At 39.4% G+C, this 18,408-nt stretch overlaps 2 protein-coding genes across 3 annotated transcripts in view; one reads left to right on the forward strand and one right to left on the reverse strand.

Moving 5' to 3' along the window:
- LOC126858738 (pituitary homeobox homolog Ptx1) overlaps positions 1-13,420 on the reverse strand; it is a 28,069-nt gene extending 14,649 nt beyond the window's left edge. Inside the window, exon 1 of the mRNA XM_050609248.1 lies at positions 13,105-13,420. Coding sequence (XP_050465205.1) covers positions 13,105-13,420 — 316 coding nt within the window. The remainder of the gene's footprint in view (positions 1-13,104) is intronic.
- LOC126859235 (longitudinals lacking protein-like) overlaps positions 855-18,408 on the forward strand; it is a 143,554-nt gene continuing 126,000 nt past the window's right edge. Inside the window, exon 1 of one of the 2 annotated variants that reach the window (XM_050610302.1) lies at positions 855-953. The gene's annotated coding sequence lies outside the window, so the exon portion shown is untranslated. The remainder of the gene's footprint in view (positions 954-18,408) is intronic. The other variant, XM_050610330.1, reaches the window with a different exon arrangement.

The following is an 18,408-nucleotide window of genomic DNA, read 5'->3' on the forward strand; positions in this document are numbered from 1 at the left end:
AATGAAAATAATTGTCTTTTAAATGAATAGAAAATTAATTCTTTGTTAAAAAACTTTTTAATTTCATTACGAAACACAGTTACATTCATTAAACTTTAAACAGTAATTTCTTGTGAATTAAATCCTACTCGTAATACATAATTCATATGAATGAGATAATTAATAAACGTATTCTGTTCATCGAAATAAAATTTTGTCTCCTGCGGTGTACCGCTTCTTAATCAACGATTATTTATCTACCGACGAAGTAGACACGATAAAAAGAAAGATTGCCTTCGTTGTCACGTTTTTACACTTTGCGATGTGTGCTTCCTTACATATGTGTGCGTGTGCATACGCGAGGCGGGCTGAGAAGTTAATCGGCTCGGTCGTTTAGTTTCGCTCCGTTTAGTTATATTTGGTTTCCGAGGGAGCGGCAAAGAAGAGGGACGTAGTTCACAATTAGTCGGCGCATAACTCGGGTTGATTTAGTAGCCTACGAGCCACGAAGATGCCTGTGTCACTCTTCCTCGAAGCTACCAAGTGTGCGAGCGGCGCACACGTGTATGTACGAAACGAAACGGAAGAAGGAATTCCTATTGCAATATTTTTATAATATTCTCAAAAAAGCTTTTATTTATTTAATTAAAAAAAAAAAACTTCAATATACCGAGAATAATTTTTATTTTCTTTTACAAGGAAATATATAACAGAAATTGTAACAGAAAATATAACAGAGAAAAAAATCGATTATAGAGAAATTATTATATTTATAAAAATGTGATAACAAGACCATGTATATAAAAACAACACGTCGTAATATTCGGCGTATACTTCCCGTGCGTGTAGCGCGCTATTTATACGATCATTGTTTATACGGGATCATTGTGTTGTCATTTTTGTGGTGACACTCGAACGGAAAGGTTGCCGTGAGCCGCTCCATCTATCGTCGCATTACTTCTTGAATCACGATCGTGAGTACATATTAAAACGATATATCGTGTCTTATTTAATTATTAAGTAGATTTACATACAAATAAAACGCAATTGATATAGGACAAAACAATTTTTCAAATTAGGCAGCGTGTTGCGACATGTTAATAAATATAGTTATATTTAATTCTATGTTCTAATAATCTATGTCTGTTACTAACAAATACGATCTCGTGTCTTAGGGGACAATTATTATTTTGTATTATAACATATATGTATATACGAAATGGAACAAAAGATCTTTCTTTTATAATATTTTCAATTTTCAATGACAATTTCAAACGCGTTTAATAGAAGATTATATTTGTATTATGGGGAAATGTATTATGGGGAAAAAGCAATTGAAGAAAATTATTATATTTGTAAGAATGTAGTACCCGTGACAACAAGATCACCGCGTATAAAAGAAACACGTCGTACATACGTCACATATATCGGTATTGCATCGTAAGGCTTGAACGATTACCGCGAGTCGCGCGCTCCATTATTCTTCAAATTGCGATCGCGACAAATTTTAAAACAATAGGACGTCAATAAGTATGTTCATATTAATTGCGTTTTAATAACATTTGTCGCTAACAAGTAATATATAATCTCGTTTTAGGACGCGATTATTACTGTGTATTATAACTTAAAACATATAAGTATTATATATACGAATATATATATATATATATATATATATATATATATATATATTTTCTTTTGTATGGCGTACGTGTACGAGTCTCTCGCGCGGTTGTTTACATTCTCGATGACCTTATCATTTTCGCGCTGCGAGACTCAACGAGAAGGCAACAGCATGACTCGTTCCGGTGTACGTCGTATTATCTCGCGAAATATAATCACGTCAAATACTAGGAGCTGTCAGATGCGATCATTCTTTGCGATAATTATAATTAACGATTAATTATTCGTAAATGTGACACGTGAACGACGATTATTTACCAAACAGAAGTGAAATTATTTATTATTTTAATTTTTATATATGATAATAGTTTCGCAAAAATTATATCGATTTATGCGTATAAGAGATATGATAAAAAGACATACGCATTTAATAGAATCAAAAAATTAGAAACACTTTTTTCTGATTATATGAAAATTTAAATATATATATGTGTTATTAATGATACTCTTAGAAATACTTAATATATCTAAATTTATTTTATATATATTTTTATTTACAATTAATATATTAAAAATTTAAAATGGATATATAATATTTATATGTTAAAATTAAATGTGAAATCAAAATTATATAAATAAATATAATATTGTAGTTTCATTGTTATTTAGGAAAAAAATGTTTACATTTCAAGAATAATGGCTTTTATAATTTAATAGAATTTTGTCTCTCTCAGTCATAAATAGTATCTAAAATAATAAAATTATATATTTTTTGCGATTACGTTATATCTGTTAAATATATTGCAAATTTTGATTAAGCTTGCTTTGAAACACTCTGTTCCATCTCGAAATATTTAAATCGAAAAGAAACAAGGACTAATAATTGATAATAAAAGTGACTTTAGTTTAAAAACGATAATGAAATAGTTCATAGAAATTTTCAGTTAAATAATATTTCATCCGCCTATTTCAAGCATAGTTATGACACCTCGGTCAGTTACAGTTCATCACGGTGTCGTTTCGAGGTGCACACGCGCGAGTAGATGCGAGAGATTTTTTTGGCGACGGAAGATGTACCTGTCGGCGCGTATAATATTTCAGCGAACGTGCGTTCTGCGGTACCAATTTACGCGTCGCTTGTGAGTTACATAGTCTACAACACGGCGAGGAAGTCGTCGAAACCGTTGACGGACAATTTCTCGCGTCTTGATACCTGGTTCTTGGGGGACAAATTTATCAGAGAAAGCATTCGGTAATATGTGACTACTTGGCGATTTGTGTTTTGGATTCAAATACGTTGATGCATGACTTTCTACATTAAAAATGGAGCGCAACTACCGTGTTCCCAAAGACCGACGGAAACCCTCTCGGGAGCTTTCCGTATATTTATAGCTCGGTTATAAATTTGTAGAAAGGTAACTACATATACGAGACTATAACTATATATAGGGGAACGTGGTGAAAATCGTGGCACTGCTGCGAGAAATTGATATTGACGAATCTCGCGATTTCGCATCGCGTAAATCAATCTCCCTGGACTTCGCTGCACGGATCCTCGTCGCGTGTTGGCTAGAGTCGCTCCATGTATGTTTACACAATCATTATCATTATTTATCGCTTTGGTAGAGAGAATTGAAGCCGGTATAATTTCGGTGAATTCAAGTCTAGAAACGCGGAAATGACCTCTGTATTTATTCGAGACGATTAGCGCAAGAAAGAAATATATTCAAAGTGTATTTTGAGCAAAAATAGAGTCTAAATGTCTTTCCCTTTTTCTTTCTTCTCGTTAATATATAACTATACGGCTTTGTATTTAAAAAGCGAGCTTTAATATTTTGTCCCGTATAATTTATTTTTCTTTCCTTTTATTTTTATATTTTACGTCATACACGAGTCAGTATTTAATTAAACTTACCGCAGAGTATATCGAGTTTCAATTTTGTCTTATTAGATATGCATTTTCCTCCGAGCATCGTATAAATACGTGAAAACCGCGACTTTACGAGGTTGCGTCTCGTCCGTCGGAATTCGTGATTAATTTGCCGGTCGACGAAATGCGAGAACGGATGAATCGCGACAACAGGATTATGCAAGACAAAGTGCAAGAGCACGATTTTGAACGAGGCAAAATACAATCACGCCGTATTATGCTGTATATCGCGGAAATACTAGCTTGCTTGAAATTTACATTCCCACATTTATTACCTGCATTTCAACAATGCCATTCACCTAGAAAAAACGATCGATGCCTTTGATATTAGCGTGTATAAATAGGTTGCCTATGAAGCGGTTCCACAAACAGATCTGTTACTTAAATGGTCGCTCGAGCCGCCGAACACATGTAAAAATGTGTTTCCCTACGAATGGGAATGCCAGGATAAGCTCATGTTACACGAGCGCGAGTTGTTTGCTAAGGCTGCTCCCCGAAAAAAGACAACCGTGCCGAAACTGTGTGTCGCCTTATCGTCGAATCATTCTGGGCAAATAAGCAAATAATCATTCTGAAACTATTTGGAGATCCTTATTGGTTAATCCATCAGTTATATAATAAATCGTAAAAAAAAAAAAACAAACATAGCGACATAAATTTCAACGTTTACATATTTATTTTTAAATCTTAATTTTATGAGAATTTTTAGAATTACATTAAATAGAGAGCCCTTTTTTTTACACACAACACACATATCCAGTTTGAAGTTCTTCGCTATTTATCGCAATGATATTTAAGTGTTATGTGATGGGGATGATACGCATGTACGCTCGTCTCTCGTTCTTGTTTCGAAAGATAATATATACCGACGGAATCATCTATATATCGCTGCTTGTATATTATTTCAAGATTAGAGTTAATCATTTAATCTACACCGTGATCTAACTCTACTCGAGCGATTAACTCATCGAGTAAAATTTATAGACTATTATTTCTCACGCTTTAGTATGTCACGAACAGATGTATACATGCATTGATATCAGTCGAATTTTTATCATATACTTTCTTTAAAAATTATCTTTTTATAATAATTGAAATTATTCAAGTATTTAATATTTTCAGATATATAATTTAATATTTGAAGTAAACTAGCGTAAATTTGGAAATTCGATGATTTTTAAATTATCTTTTATCTCTGGTATATTTATAAAAAATATATTTTTGTATGTAAAACAAAAATCTTTAATTTTTCTATGCATAAATATATATAAGGTTATTAATTTTATGCATGTTTTATAAATTTTGAATTTATCGAATGATCGACTTGACTGAAAAACTCAAAGCCGAAAATAAAAAATTCGAATTCGCTGAAACGACAATACGTTGCAAATATTTTCACGCGGCTAATAATAATATAAATAAACAGCGCACTGAACAAGGCGCGATGATTTTCTATGGTGTCGTTCGCGGATACTTTTCTCGCGTCTAACGTTCCCACGAGATCCCCCGCGGAGTTCTTGGAGGCTTAAGATGTCGTATCGTTTGACGGCCGTGTGCTTGTCTGTCGGCGGCCACCATGGATTCGTGGCGGAGTTATCGCGGGTATGAGAGAGGATGCCGGGAGAGGGCGGCGGAATGTGGCCCCGACACTCTCCACCCCGTCCTGTCAAACACGTTTGACACCCCGATCCCGTTCGCGCGCTCCAGCATTTCGTTTCTCGAAGAAAGAGATCATATATTGATCCCTCGACCTGAAAACGTCGAAACAATATGGACCTTTCTTTCCAAGCAACCGAATGCTACTTTCGACATGTGTCAGAAATATCGCGCGGCTTTCAAGTATAACACAAGTATGAATAAAGTTTCGCTGTAAAGTGAAACGGCTGTTAAGCGAATGCAATTGAAAAAAAAAGTGCGAGCTCAAATTTAAGTGACTGATAGGATCGCGTTATCTATAAAAATCTTAAAGATTCTCAATTTCATCGTTTTCGGAAACGAGAGAAAGAGAAGGAGACCTTTGGCTGATTTCTTAACACCAAGTGTCGCGTTGTCTGTTCGCACACATGTTCTCACACAGAAAAGAAGGTCGAGTAAAGAAAAAGCTCGAGAAAGCATGAGGAGAACAGAAGAAGAAAGGAACCGCGATGTTCGAACGGACAGAATAAAGAAACGCGAGAGTTAGGATGACGATGGGGACAGAGGAGAGGGACGATAACTAGAGGAACGACACGAGAGAGGGAGAGACAGGTTGTAACTCACAAATTTATTACTTTTCCCTGCGTGTGCTTCGAGTTATTTTATGCCAAAGACAAACCGGGCCGTCCTGCGAAAACGAGAGGGAGACGACGACGGGGACGAATATCTCAGCTGCGTTGTCGCGCGCGTTTTTACGCCCGCGGGATATATTAGTGGACCGCTAATCCGCATGGATTATTTTACGGGACGGCTGTGCATGCGAGAGCGTCGCCGTCGTCGTCGTCGTCGTCGTCGTCGTCGTCGTTGTTCTCGACGAAGATGTCGACGACAGGCGACAGAGACGACGGTAAAGCTGCGCGCACCGTTTTCATCCTGTTCCATTTAGCACCATCGACTCTCTCCCGATCCCATGACCTCGGCCATGTCCGAGTTTGCGCTCGGGCTAAGTCGTCTTGCGCCCTTTCGTCGATATCGCGATGTTACAGTGAACTCTCTGCCGACCAATGTTGCGCTATATCGAAAATTTCCGGACAATCTGTTTTATGATCCCCGATAAAAATTTCGACACTAACGTCCAAAATCTTTTTCTTTATAAAATAGTGAATAATTATATTATAATAACAGAGCAAATAACTGCGTTGATGTGATATAATTTGCTATACAACTTATACGGAGAAGAATAATTATTCAATCACTTTTTTTTTAATTTGCAAAATTTTATTGTAATAATTATATATCGATGAAATATATAAATTATCATTTAAAAATCAATAAGATTTAGATGAGATATAGACTTCAAATAATACTGCGAGCCAATCAAAATAATAACTCTTCTATTTTTAATAATATATAAGAGAATATCATGAAAACATTTGATATATACAAAATTTTAACATGTCGGTGTATATAATTGAAAATTAATATTTATCTGTAATACGCGAGTAAATAATGCAGTTTCGTTAATTTTTCGATATACGTGCAAGCATAATCCGGGCCGTGATAACTGCACACCGACGTTAAGCCGTGGAAACTATAAAAGCCGTGGATTATGATTTAGGCCACTGTAGTTCGATCTCCGATACAAAATTAACAACGTGCTGTTATTTCGATGCTGCTGCTTTCATCACCCGCAAGTTTTACTCGCGCAGGGCAATAAAGCTCGCTTCAATATACACGACATCGATCAAGAGATATTTGGCGGATTGACATTCCGGTACTATTAATTTATTGCAGTAATCAAACGGGAATATCTCCATCGTTGAAATTATTTTCATTTATAACGCATATATGTGAATGAATACTTTTATATTTCTCATACATGAACAACATAAAGTAAAATAGAATAATTATAATGACGATAAAAAAAACATGAATATCTTTTTTTATAGATGGAAATCAAATATTAAAAGGTAACTGAAAATTTGTTTACATGTCTAATTTTCTATTCTTTGCAAATATAATGATATATTGCATTCCGATATGAAACAACTGATATGTTTTTCAAAGACTTGATCATTTAATGCTCAGTGATCATTGACGGCCGATGAGAAGATAATACGCAGGCATGAATAAGTAACACGTGGCACAAAAATTGTGCGTGTTTAGTGGGCTATGACGCGACATAATTCGATGACAAAGAGGGTTACGAGGGTTGGCGAAATATGTGTATCACGCAGCTGCGAAACACTTGAAAAGTCACACGAAAAATCACTCGATCGTCAAAATTCTGTTAAGCTCTTATATTTTTATATCGAAAAATGTAGCAAACTTGAAGCCCAATTTTTTTTTTTTAATGTGAATACACGCTGCATAAAATAGTTCAAGTAAAAATCTCTTGCATTAAAAATTAATTTTCGGATTAATTCTCTTCTTGAAATAGATTAAATATCTCAAATTCTTTTATTAATTAATTAAAATTTTATTAATTCTTTTATTATTTATTACATTTGTATTTTTTTCTTGCCATATAAAGAAAGATGTTTTTTTTTTTTTTTGACAGGCGCGTGTTTTCTTAAATTGGCGCGTTCTGAGAAAACCAAAATGTGTCACGTATAGAGGATAGCGTTTCTCGAATGACGGACGAGCACAGCCGTGAGTTCAATAATTACTAAAACAATCGTAAAAGGAGGAAACATCGGGGTTACGACAGGGGTTGAGGTACGACGGCATGGTGAGAGCACCTGCGAACCCAGCAGCCTGTGTGCTTGGGCGAGAGAAAGTCTTAGTCTGCCGCTGGGTCTCCGCCCCTAATCTCCTAATCCTTAGCTTCCTTAGGAAGTCGTTTATTAGTCAACCGCAACCGGGCGCTATGCGTCACCGGAGCAAAGTATTTTGTGTCCGGAGTCTTAAAATCGCTCTATGCCTATAAATACGTACACTCGTGTGGCGCGTCACGCCGATGGGTGTCGTTACACAAAATCTATTGTAGGAAGATATCAAAAAAGAAATGCAAACATAAATTTTAATCAACTCTCAATTTTCTCTTTGATTTATCTTCCCACAATATAAATTCTAATATTTACTTTTAATGATAAGCAGGATAAAAAATATTATTATCCGTTTTGATGATGTTAGTGATCTGAACACGTATTTCAAATCATCTAATTATATAGTGTTGGGAAGAGATTATCTATTAGAGTATTTCATCCTATGTGTGGAAATCTATTTGTTCGCGACAAAAAATCACGAGAATAGTACAACCGATTAGTTTGTTTATGTAATAAGAAAACGTCAGACGCGTCCACAGCTCTGCGGATAGGATTCATTCGGATCGCTTGTCAAGCAATTTGTGTAATTTCATTTTGACGCGGGAGAAGCACATGGAACCGATAAGTAACCCGAGAACGAGTGGCTCCTTCGTATAGTTTTGGGGGCGTGACGAAGATATTTCGAAAAATTCTACAGATTTGAAAGGTTCAGACTGCCTGGCGCTCTGAAAATTCGAAGGTCAGAATTCGAGAAGACGTCGAGAACAGACGATCGGGTATTGAGTATCCCATCGCAATGAAAAATTATGACGTGACATGTTTTTCCTTTCTATGCTAAGATTTTCGTGAAAATCGAAACATATCGTCTTTCTTTAAAAGAAGGATTTTTTTTTTTTTAATCTAAATTTTTCTTTCATAATCATAGTTTAATCGCAATTAAGAACAAAATTTCATAATAAAATTAAAAAATTGAAAAAGATGCGCTGGAAATATATATTAGATGAATAAACATAGAAATAAATTACGAGTGAAAAGATATGATCACTTAATAAAAAAAAAAAGAAAAAAGAAACAATATAAAAATATTTTCTATTCATAATTCGAAGATATAATGATAGCACTTGCTTTCGGCAATCGTGACATTTGTTATACATTTTAATCATTGATCGATCGTTTGGTTCTCACGTATCGGCACGCACAGAAATTTTCTTGATGAGACAACCCTCGGGAACGAGCCTAGCCTACCCTAGCCGTCGGTGGTTAAAACCTACTGAGTACACAAAATCTCGTTGTTGAGATAGACAGGGACCTGCCTTACCGCAGCAGCTGAGATAATGGGAAGGAAATCAGTTCATTTCTATGTTGATCCCACCAGTTTGGTCCCCGGCGCTTAAAGGATCGCCACGATTGGCTGGCTGATCGAGAAATTCGAACCGTAACATCAGGCTCATCGAAAGACCCGATCATGCTCGCCGATCGTGAATGATCAAAAAAAGCACAATTGCATGAAATGCGAAAAAAAATATATCCGTTAATTGTTCGATTAATTGTGTAGGTAAAAAATTATAACATCAATAATATGTTACTACTAATAGTAAAATACTTCCAAATACATGGGCAGTTTTCAAATATCCATGATTTACAAATATGTAACTATCAATTACACAAGTAATAATATATGTTACATATAAAATATTATATATATTTTATAATTGTTTAAAATATTTGCACTATAGATTGATTACTCTATCGTTATCGAGTTTTTAAATACGGGCCCGCAAATGTCTTTCAATAAAACAATTTCTACAAATGTAATAAGTTTGGTCCTTGCACGAATGCTTTCGTTACGTTCGGGAACTCGGAAGTTTTCGAGAGATTGTTGCACAACAAAGTTTATTTCACACGCGGAAATCTGAATTCTGCGGTCCAATTTTCCCTCTAAACGCCTATAAGTCTGCGGCGAGGAGACTTTTGCAGGCGCATTCCCCGGGGAGGCTAGAGGCTAGCCGAGCAATTTGTCAACACCATTAGCTCAGGGAGAGGGGTAACCAACAAGGGTTGACTTCGGCGCATCTGTGCTAGTCCGATCGCAAGGCCGCGCGATAATAAAGGGGTAAGTTAATGACTAACGGGGGCGGGGAGGGGGGGGGGGACGTATCGGAGTAGACCGTATGCCGCCCTGTTGGCAAAATATTGGGCCCATCGTCAAGTAATAGAAGAAGTACGACAGATTTTGCGGGACGTGCGAGATTCTCCTCGCCGTATATTTCGCCCGTAATCTCGGTCCGATCGGTTCGACCGGACGTATCTCTATTTCCGCGTCATCATCGTTTTCATTAGAGGGCGGCGTTGCTTTTATCGCGGTCGACGCTGGCATTAATTTCCATCGACGTGCCGGTATTAATAGAGCTCGCGTAATCCCGCCGCGATATTAATGACAATAATATGTGGGGTAGCGTTCCCGATAGAAATTTTAATTCGCCCGTGGCCGCTCCGGATTTATCACTGTCGCACTTGTTGACCGATCAAGCGCGGCGACAAATAATGTGCAACGCGAAAGTGAGCCGAATCGAATAATGACAGGATAGTTAAATGAAAAATTGTCGAGAATAGAGAGATTACTTAATCCATCGCGTGAATAATATTATATGAATAGTCTCTGCAAGATTTAACGTAAATTTGCACATCGAGTTTTGCTTTCTGAACGGATTCATGATTCGACGATAAAATCATAAGATTTTATTAATATAATTCATCCGCACGGGATCTATGTTATTTGCGTGTGCAGATCGGACTCGGTCTCGGTTTACCGTCGGCAAACAGCGAACGCTCTTGGAAAAAGTCCGATGTGTATTTGCGAGAAGAATGAAACTCGTAAGAATACCTGCGTTTCTAAGTGATGAGAGCGGTCGGCGTCGGATCTAGGATTGAAACTGAAAAGCGGATAGGTAGGATGCCATTGGAATAAGATCGGGTTTAGCCGCAGTGTCGGGTTCGAGCTCTGGATAAGTCTGCCTTATCCCGATAAGCCGGTGAGTTAATGAATCACAAAACAGGTGGTAGCGCTGCCACCAGAGAGAATCGTCTTCGACGATCGCCGTATGTGCCGGATACTCGCATGAATTCGTACACGCCGTTGAACAATATTACTTTACGGTGAAGGAATATTACGAAACTCGACTTCGAAATCCGTCTATTCTCAATATCGATCGAGGTTTTATAGCGCGAAGAATGTTGAGTATTTCTCTCTGTGATCTTATAAATAATTAAAGTTTACACTTATATTTTAATCAAAGTTTCGGCTAAGAATTGTAAGGATGAAAAGAGAGTATACGAGAAAGACTAATGTAATATAACATAAAAACATTTAAATATAAAATAATATAAAATAATAAGCGTGATAAAAGAGAGTATAATATTTACTGATCCTAAGAAAATTTGTTTAATGATGAATTTCAAATTATTTATCTTTACCACAAAAAGATACATGTATATTCTACTGTGTAATCCACAAAAATCCGCGAATATTTCGAGTTTTTAACTTTTCAGCAGCGGCGCGCTGTCATTTCACACCTAATAAGAGTCTTTTATCTCATATCTCACGAGTGAAATAACATAACGGGAACGGTGCTTATCAAAGCTATTCCTAAAATTTTATCTCCGCTCTAGTACTTGACAACAATCAACGCCATTTCGTCAAACAAGTTTTTTTTCTGATATTGCAATTGAAAAAAATATCAAGACAAATATGTGAACGAGACCGGCTCTATTAATTTTTTAATTTGTTAATTTATTAAATGTATAATTACATGTGTTTATTAAACGACCATCTATTTTGTTTAAGAGAATTTCGCGCGCGCGCGATACACAATAACTTGATTAACAATCAATCATAACAAAAATAATATTTATTCGATTTCAATGTTTCCTCTTGCAAGATTGGAGGTATATTTGCGATGAACGCATTTGGATTACAGATCGTTCGATAAGAGCGCAATGACGGAGGTGTAATATATTAAATTTTGCTTTCTTATCGAGGTTTATCGGCGAGGCGGCGTGTAATTGAATATTTCAGATCATACGTCACGTAGCGCGATTCATCGGCGTTGATTCACGCCGATCGAACCGTTTTGTTTCTTTTCGTCCAATTCTTTCGTCGACCAGTGATTGTTTACGCGTCGCGTGTTTATTTGTTTATCGCGGCGTACGTCGTAAACGGCGGCGAATAAAGAAAATTTCCTACTTTTGTGCAATATCATCACGCATCAATCTTGTTTCGCAAGCGACACGTCTGTGATACGAGGTTTTCGGCGGTGATGCACGATAAATGCGCACTCGACGCAATTCTCGGAGTCAGGAAAAATGTCAGAGATACTTATCGCGCGAAAAAATGATGAGTATCGCCAACAACGAAATCAAACGACAAGGCAACTACAAGCGATTACATTCCGATAACGCGCGATTCGGCGACAATGTGGAAGAAGCGAATCTCATATCTCGTCGGGATCGATGTACAAAGAAACATTGTCGATTGTAATTACTAACACTCGTACGCGTAGCCACTTTACCGTGACATTATCGCGCTTAATCCCTTAATCACTATCTCAAAGAACGGAATTCGATTCATTGCAAGTTATGCACACTTACGTTTCGCGCAGTGACATTTCCGACTATAATACATCATTAAAGTGATACATTTATATAGACGTGTATTATTACACTGCTACATATGAAAAATCACATAATCTCCGACGTAGTTATTGTGTGGAAAAAAATTATGTAAATGATTTCTCAACACTTTATGTATACGTATATCAAGCTAAATCGATTATCCTAAACGAGAAGGAGACATTAATAGATTATTGTTTTTTCCACAAACTAGTAAAATCTAGTTGATCCGATGTTTGCCAAGTGATAATTTTTTACTTTATCTCACTCATAACGATGTAATCTGATAATTCGTAAGCTGCTATGAACAATAGGATGATTAGAATAATAAATATAGATCAATTCTCGTAAAAATATTCAATATGCCATGTTTGTTCGTGAAAACAATTGGATGATATACGGCCCGTATAAAATAAATCAATGATCGCGCGCCCGCTAATCCCGCGTCGCGTCGCGATCCAAGAGCGCCGGTCGTCTTTAGTATTGTGAACGACTCACCACGTTTAAGTTTCTCCAGCGGCTCGTGGTGCAGCTGGTGGCTGGAATTGTGCAGCATCGACGTGTCGTGATGCGAATTGCCGTGGAGATCGTGATGGTGCATCGCGCCCTGCAGATGATCGCCGTGTAGGCTGGCCATCGAGGCGGTTGCCGCGACCGCGTGCTGATGATGCTGCACCGAGAGGCCGCTCGTCGGCCCGATCACGAGATCCTGAAGACATAGATCCGCGCTGCCGCCGCCACCGCCGCCGCCGCCGCCGCCGCCGCCGCCGCCCCCGGCGAGTTCGAGGCTCCCCCCGGCCCCGCCGCCCCGGTCCATACTGTAGAAGGTTAACGTCGTGTTGACTGTTCCTTACAACTCAATAACACGATCAACCTGGCCCGCGAGAGGCCGCGAATTAGCGCCGGATTGCACGCCGTCTCTTGTCTTAAGGGCACATTCAAGCGTCTCCTCTGTTTCGTAGATTAAATCGTATCGTCGTGAAAAATCTGAGTGATCGTTTTTTAAAGATGATAATTAGTTGAGAACATCAGATTTGTTTTTTCCAAAGAGAAGACGGAGTTTTGATGTACCTGAGGCTTTTCCGTCGGAGCTTCCGTCGGTTGAAAATCCGATGCGCAGTGGTTGTCGATGAAATTTTTCGATATAGATGTGCGAGGAAACGGTTGTTATGCGATTTTTTAAGAGATGGTTACAGCATGTTGTCGCTCTTCCGTTCGTGGTCAAATTTCTTTAGTAATGATGAGTATTTACGATATTTCGCACCGTCGGCATCCAAGATGGATTGACGAAAATTACGTAGAGTATCGCAAATTCACGTCAAAATTCCGAAAAGCAATTCGAAGCGCGTGGATAACGCCCGCGTTATGAAGGACTGATAAATTAGATAACCGTCGTCGCGTTACGTAAGAAAAAAGCGAAGAGTTATAAATTTCACCATTCAAAGTAGGTTAAACTATCAGCGCTATCATCTTCACAGATGACATATTCCAATTCTTTGAATTTTTTCACTTCTTTTTTACTCTTCTATCTTTTTGGCCTGTTATTTAATTTTTTTTTCACTGTGATAGACTATCACTACGAACATTTTCAATTTTCGCAATTAACGTTTTTACGTTTCTCGAGCGAATTTTTCGACAAAACGTTCGTAAAACAAGTTTTCTCACGACTCCAAAGTTATCACGGTTAAGAAGATCATTGACAGGAAAGATGTAATCAAAATTTTTCTTCAGTATCTTTAACACTATGAGGAGCACTTTTGCTAATTGTTCTCTCCAACAAGGCGAGTTCACCAAGAAGCAATTAATTTAACGTCACCGATCAAAGTCACGTCGATAATCTGGCGCGAGCGACGAACGAATGCGACACCTCGGCGATACCACGATCTATACTATTCACTTTCGGTTCCTGATATCTCGTCTTCCACTCCGAGACTCCACTGCGTGGACTTAGACGCGGTTTGGTGCGTGACACGAGGACGACGGGATCTTCTCCCCGCGACCGTCGTCGGATGTCGCGGCCGCGGCCGCGGGCGCGGGCGCGGGCGCGTGCAACGACGTTGACGTTGCCGTCGTCGTCGTCGGCACGAGCGTGTCAATGATGATGATGTCCGCGCGGCACTCGTCACTACTCGCAACCTCCGCCCTTAACGTATACGTGAGAGAGAGGAGAAGCGCGGCGCGGGAAACGGTGATGGAGGAAAATATAAGAAGGCGGCGGCGGTGCCGCCGGTCGCAGCGGTGTATCCCGATTTTCCTGCCGGTGGATGGAACGCGGCGTAGTGGCTACCGCGGCGTAAGTCGGTTGGTAGGTGGGTCTGCCAGGCTTAGCCGGTTGAGCCTTTCGGACTGCCTGCCGGCTTAAGTCTCTAAGTCGGTAAGCCAAGCGGATCTAGTGGTCTTGGCTGGTGCACTGGCTGCCTGCTAGCTTGCCTGCCTGGCTGCCTGCCTGGTTGCCTGCCTGCCTTCCTTGCTTACCGGGCGGCCTGCCTGACTGTCTGACTGCGTCTCTCCCTCCGGCTCGCTCGCTCTTACTCCCCTCCATCCGCTTCTTCTCTTCGCCGCCGCATCCGCGGAGCGAACTCCCCGCCTGCACGTCTCTTGCTCTCACGTACCACTTGCTCGTTCCTTACCCTGCTAGATCTCACCGCGATCTCTATCCCTTGTCGCTATCCATCGCACTCTCCCTCCAGCCAATCTTTCCACGTCTTTCTCTCAGCCAGCATCTCTTCCAGAATTACTCCTGTCTCTTTGCATCTCGGCACGATCTCTACCGCCGAATTTCTGTCTCGTATCTAGACTGTAGCAACGGTACGATTCCCTGTACGGTGCAACTAGAATTCTACCTGTGTCATTATTTTCTTCCCTTTCCTCCCTTTCTCATCCTCGATCACTTTATATTTTACACGCTGTCGCGATCTTTCGCGTCTCTTTTCGCGGAATAGGCAGCCAAGGCGGTCGTACGCCGGTTAACGCTCGGTATCACTGTTGCGCACCCCTTGTGGTCCATCCCTACCTTGGGACTCCAACCCCACTTTTGACCCCGCGTCATCTCTCCTACGGTGATGACAGTAGCCGGCATGCTCGCCCCTTTGGACGAACGCACACGCACACGTGGTATTTTCTCTTCCTTTCTCTTGGACTAGCGGTGGCGATCCTGCGGATCTTGCCGATTATTGTTTGTTATTTCTCGTAGCCGAGAGATCTTGTACTGCTTTGACCACGAGAGATCTCGATTCGGTAAAATTTGACGGTCTTTTGCCTTGTTTAAGAAAAATATACCGCTATATACAAATTTCTGTTTCTTTATAAAAGAAATAAAAGAATAGATAGGACAGTTTAAATATCTTGTGAACAGCTGATCTTGTCATTTTTCCTACGTGATTTTTAAAAGAAAAAAAGATGAAAGAAAAAAGAGGATATATATAAAATATCATTACAAATTTTCCCTATATATTTACAAATCTTTCTAAATAACTCTGTCTGCAATTATGATTTATAATACTAAGAAACGTCAGAGATATCTGATAATGATCGTGCGAATAGTTACGATTACATACAATCAATCTTTTATTTATAATTAACTAATTGATACTCTATTTTAGATATAATTATGCATTGATTGAATATTTTTGCGATCGCGTCTCGTGAATTTGTCTGACACTAAAGTCGTGCTTAAAAACGGGACCGCCGGTACCGAGCTGTTATCGCTTCGTTTATCAGTCGGAGCAAATATCAGCCTGCAGTGACATCTGCAATCGTCTATATTGGGCGTTATTATTCGGTTCTAAGAGGTGTGACTCTCGATCGCAATAATACTTTGAGTTTACCATTCGTACGTGCACGCGTGCGCAAGAGATCTCGGAGAGAAGCGAATTTCTGTCAAATGATATGGTTGATAGCACATTCACGCGCGATTAGTTCGAGATTTTAGAATTTATTATACCATCACTCTGACGATTCAGTGATTTCTTATCCTAAGTGAGCTGGATCGAGCATGAAATAATCTCGAAAATAGTCTTGGATGCAACAGGCAATAATCCAAGATGCACATTCGTCTCGTCGTTTGTTATTCAATTGCTATTATAAAGTTCAGGAGATAGATCTTTTTAAAGCTGTGTTGATCTGTTTATATAACATTTGGTTTGAACTTTAAATGCCTAAAGTTTGAAGACAACAAAGCGAAAAGACAAATATACAAGATCAGCTGCGAATGACAGCTCGTTTCTATCATTGGAATCTGTCAAATTAGAATAGTTTTGAATTGCAAATTGGATTTAGCCATCATTTATTATACATATTATACATATATATTCTCCATTTATTATACAATATCGATAAGTATTGCAATAACCAAATAACCCACTGGTTATTTCTGAAACTACTTAAAAGACATGACTCGTTCTTACGAAGGGAAACAAGATTCGAAAGGGTCAGAGACGAAGTGGGCCGTGCGTGATCCTCGTAAGAGAATCGTCGTCGGCAAAGGGAAGCCGAGGACGTCGTGACTGGCGTCAAGAAGTTGTCACGCAACGAACTGGCGCGGGGGAGGAAGGAGGGAGGAAGCGTCTTTCAAGAGAGTGTGTGGAAGAGAGCGATGGATGTAGGGAAAAATGGAAAAGAAAACGGAGAGAGATGGAGAATGGCCATCGGTGGGTATGACACGGGTAAAGCGGGTGAGGAGGGACGCGCGGCTCTAAAGCACTCGATGGTGGAGAACGCGGCGGGCGCGCGCGGAAAACGAAGAGAGCGCGATACGAAAACGGGGGTTGTAGCGGCAGTACATACGTCAAGCTAGGAACAGAGAGCGCCATCCCGGGGATCCCCTAACGCCTCGGGGAAAGTAGAAGAGACAAATGACAAGATGGCCACGCCTACCACACTGGCTGTATGGGCGTTATTTGCCAGTGTGTGCGTGTGACTTCCCAGAGTTCAGAGCCCAGAGTGGGAGCACCAACATCGACGCGACTCGGCAACGATCTGGTGGGACAGAAACGAGAGAGAGAGAGGGAGGGAAAGGGAGAAAACTAGAGTGAGAGAGCGGATTATGTACAAGGTGAACGAGGGGTAAGATGTGTTCGCCAGGGTATCTCCTGATTTTTGAAGTGGTCGGCCAAGTTATATGGACACAACGTACGACGAGTGCGACGTCGTTCGCGACATCGGAGAGAAAAGGGTAGAGAGAAACTACTCTACCTCGGTAAATTAAAGTCTAAAATGATCGAAGGGGGGTGAACACTGGTTCTAGTCGAAATATAGCGTCCAAGGTGTAACATGAAAAGAACAATTTATGTCTTCTGCCTTGGTATCGATGATATACCAAGTGTCTTATTGTCAGTGGTATTAACATTCATCAGATAAATGACTGATACATTATAACTTTAATAAAGTATATCTACTCTAACAAAAATAGGACTTTACGATGCGCCGTTTCTATCGCCATGATCGAGAGAATGAGGCATTTGTATTGTACGTACGGCCATGAGTATTGTAATTCGATAATAATTGAAGGATTACGGATTATCTCTGTATATAGAAGAGCCACGCGCGGTACGGCTTTGCGGCTCGCCTCAATGCCGTGGCTGTCGCGCACGATTGCATCGACTATTCACTATTGGTCTCTCTCGATCCGATGTTCAATCCTGACTGCGATTCGACAATCGGCCCATTCTACCGCTGGTTAAACTTTGTGTAACGACACGGCATGTTGTCGGTGCTGTTTTTTTCTTTATCTTGAAATTGGCACATGCATGTATGAGGTGTTCACATTGGAAAATTGGTAGAAGTTATCCTCTAAAGTATAGATAG

Source organism: Cataglyphis hispanica, chromosome 1 (assembly GCF_021464435.1).
Source record: "Cataglyphis hispanica isolate Lineage 1 chromosome 1, ULB_Chis1_1.0, whole genome shotgun sequence".
NCBI lineage: Eukaryota > Metazoa > Arthropoda > Insecta > Hymenoptera > Formicidae > Cataglyphis > Cataglyphis hispanica.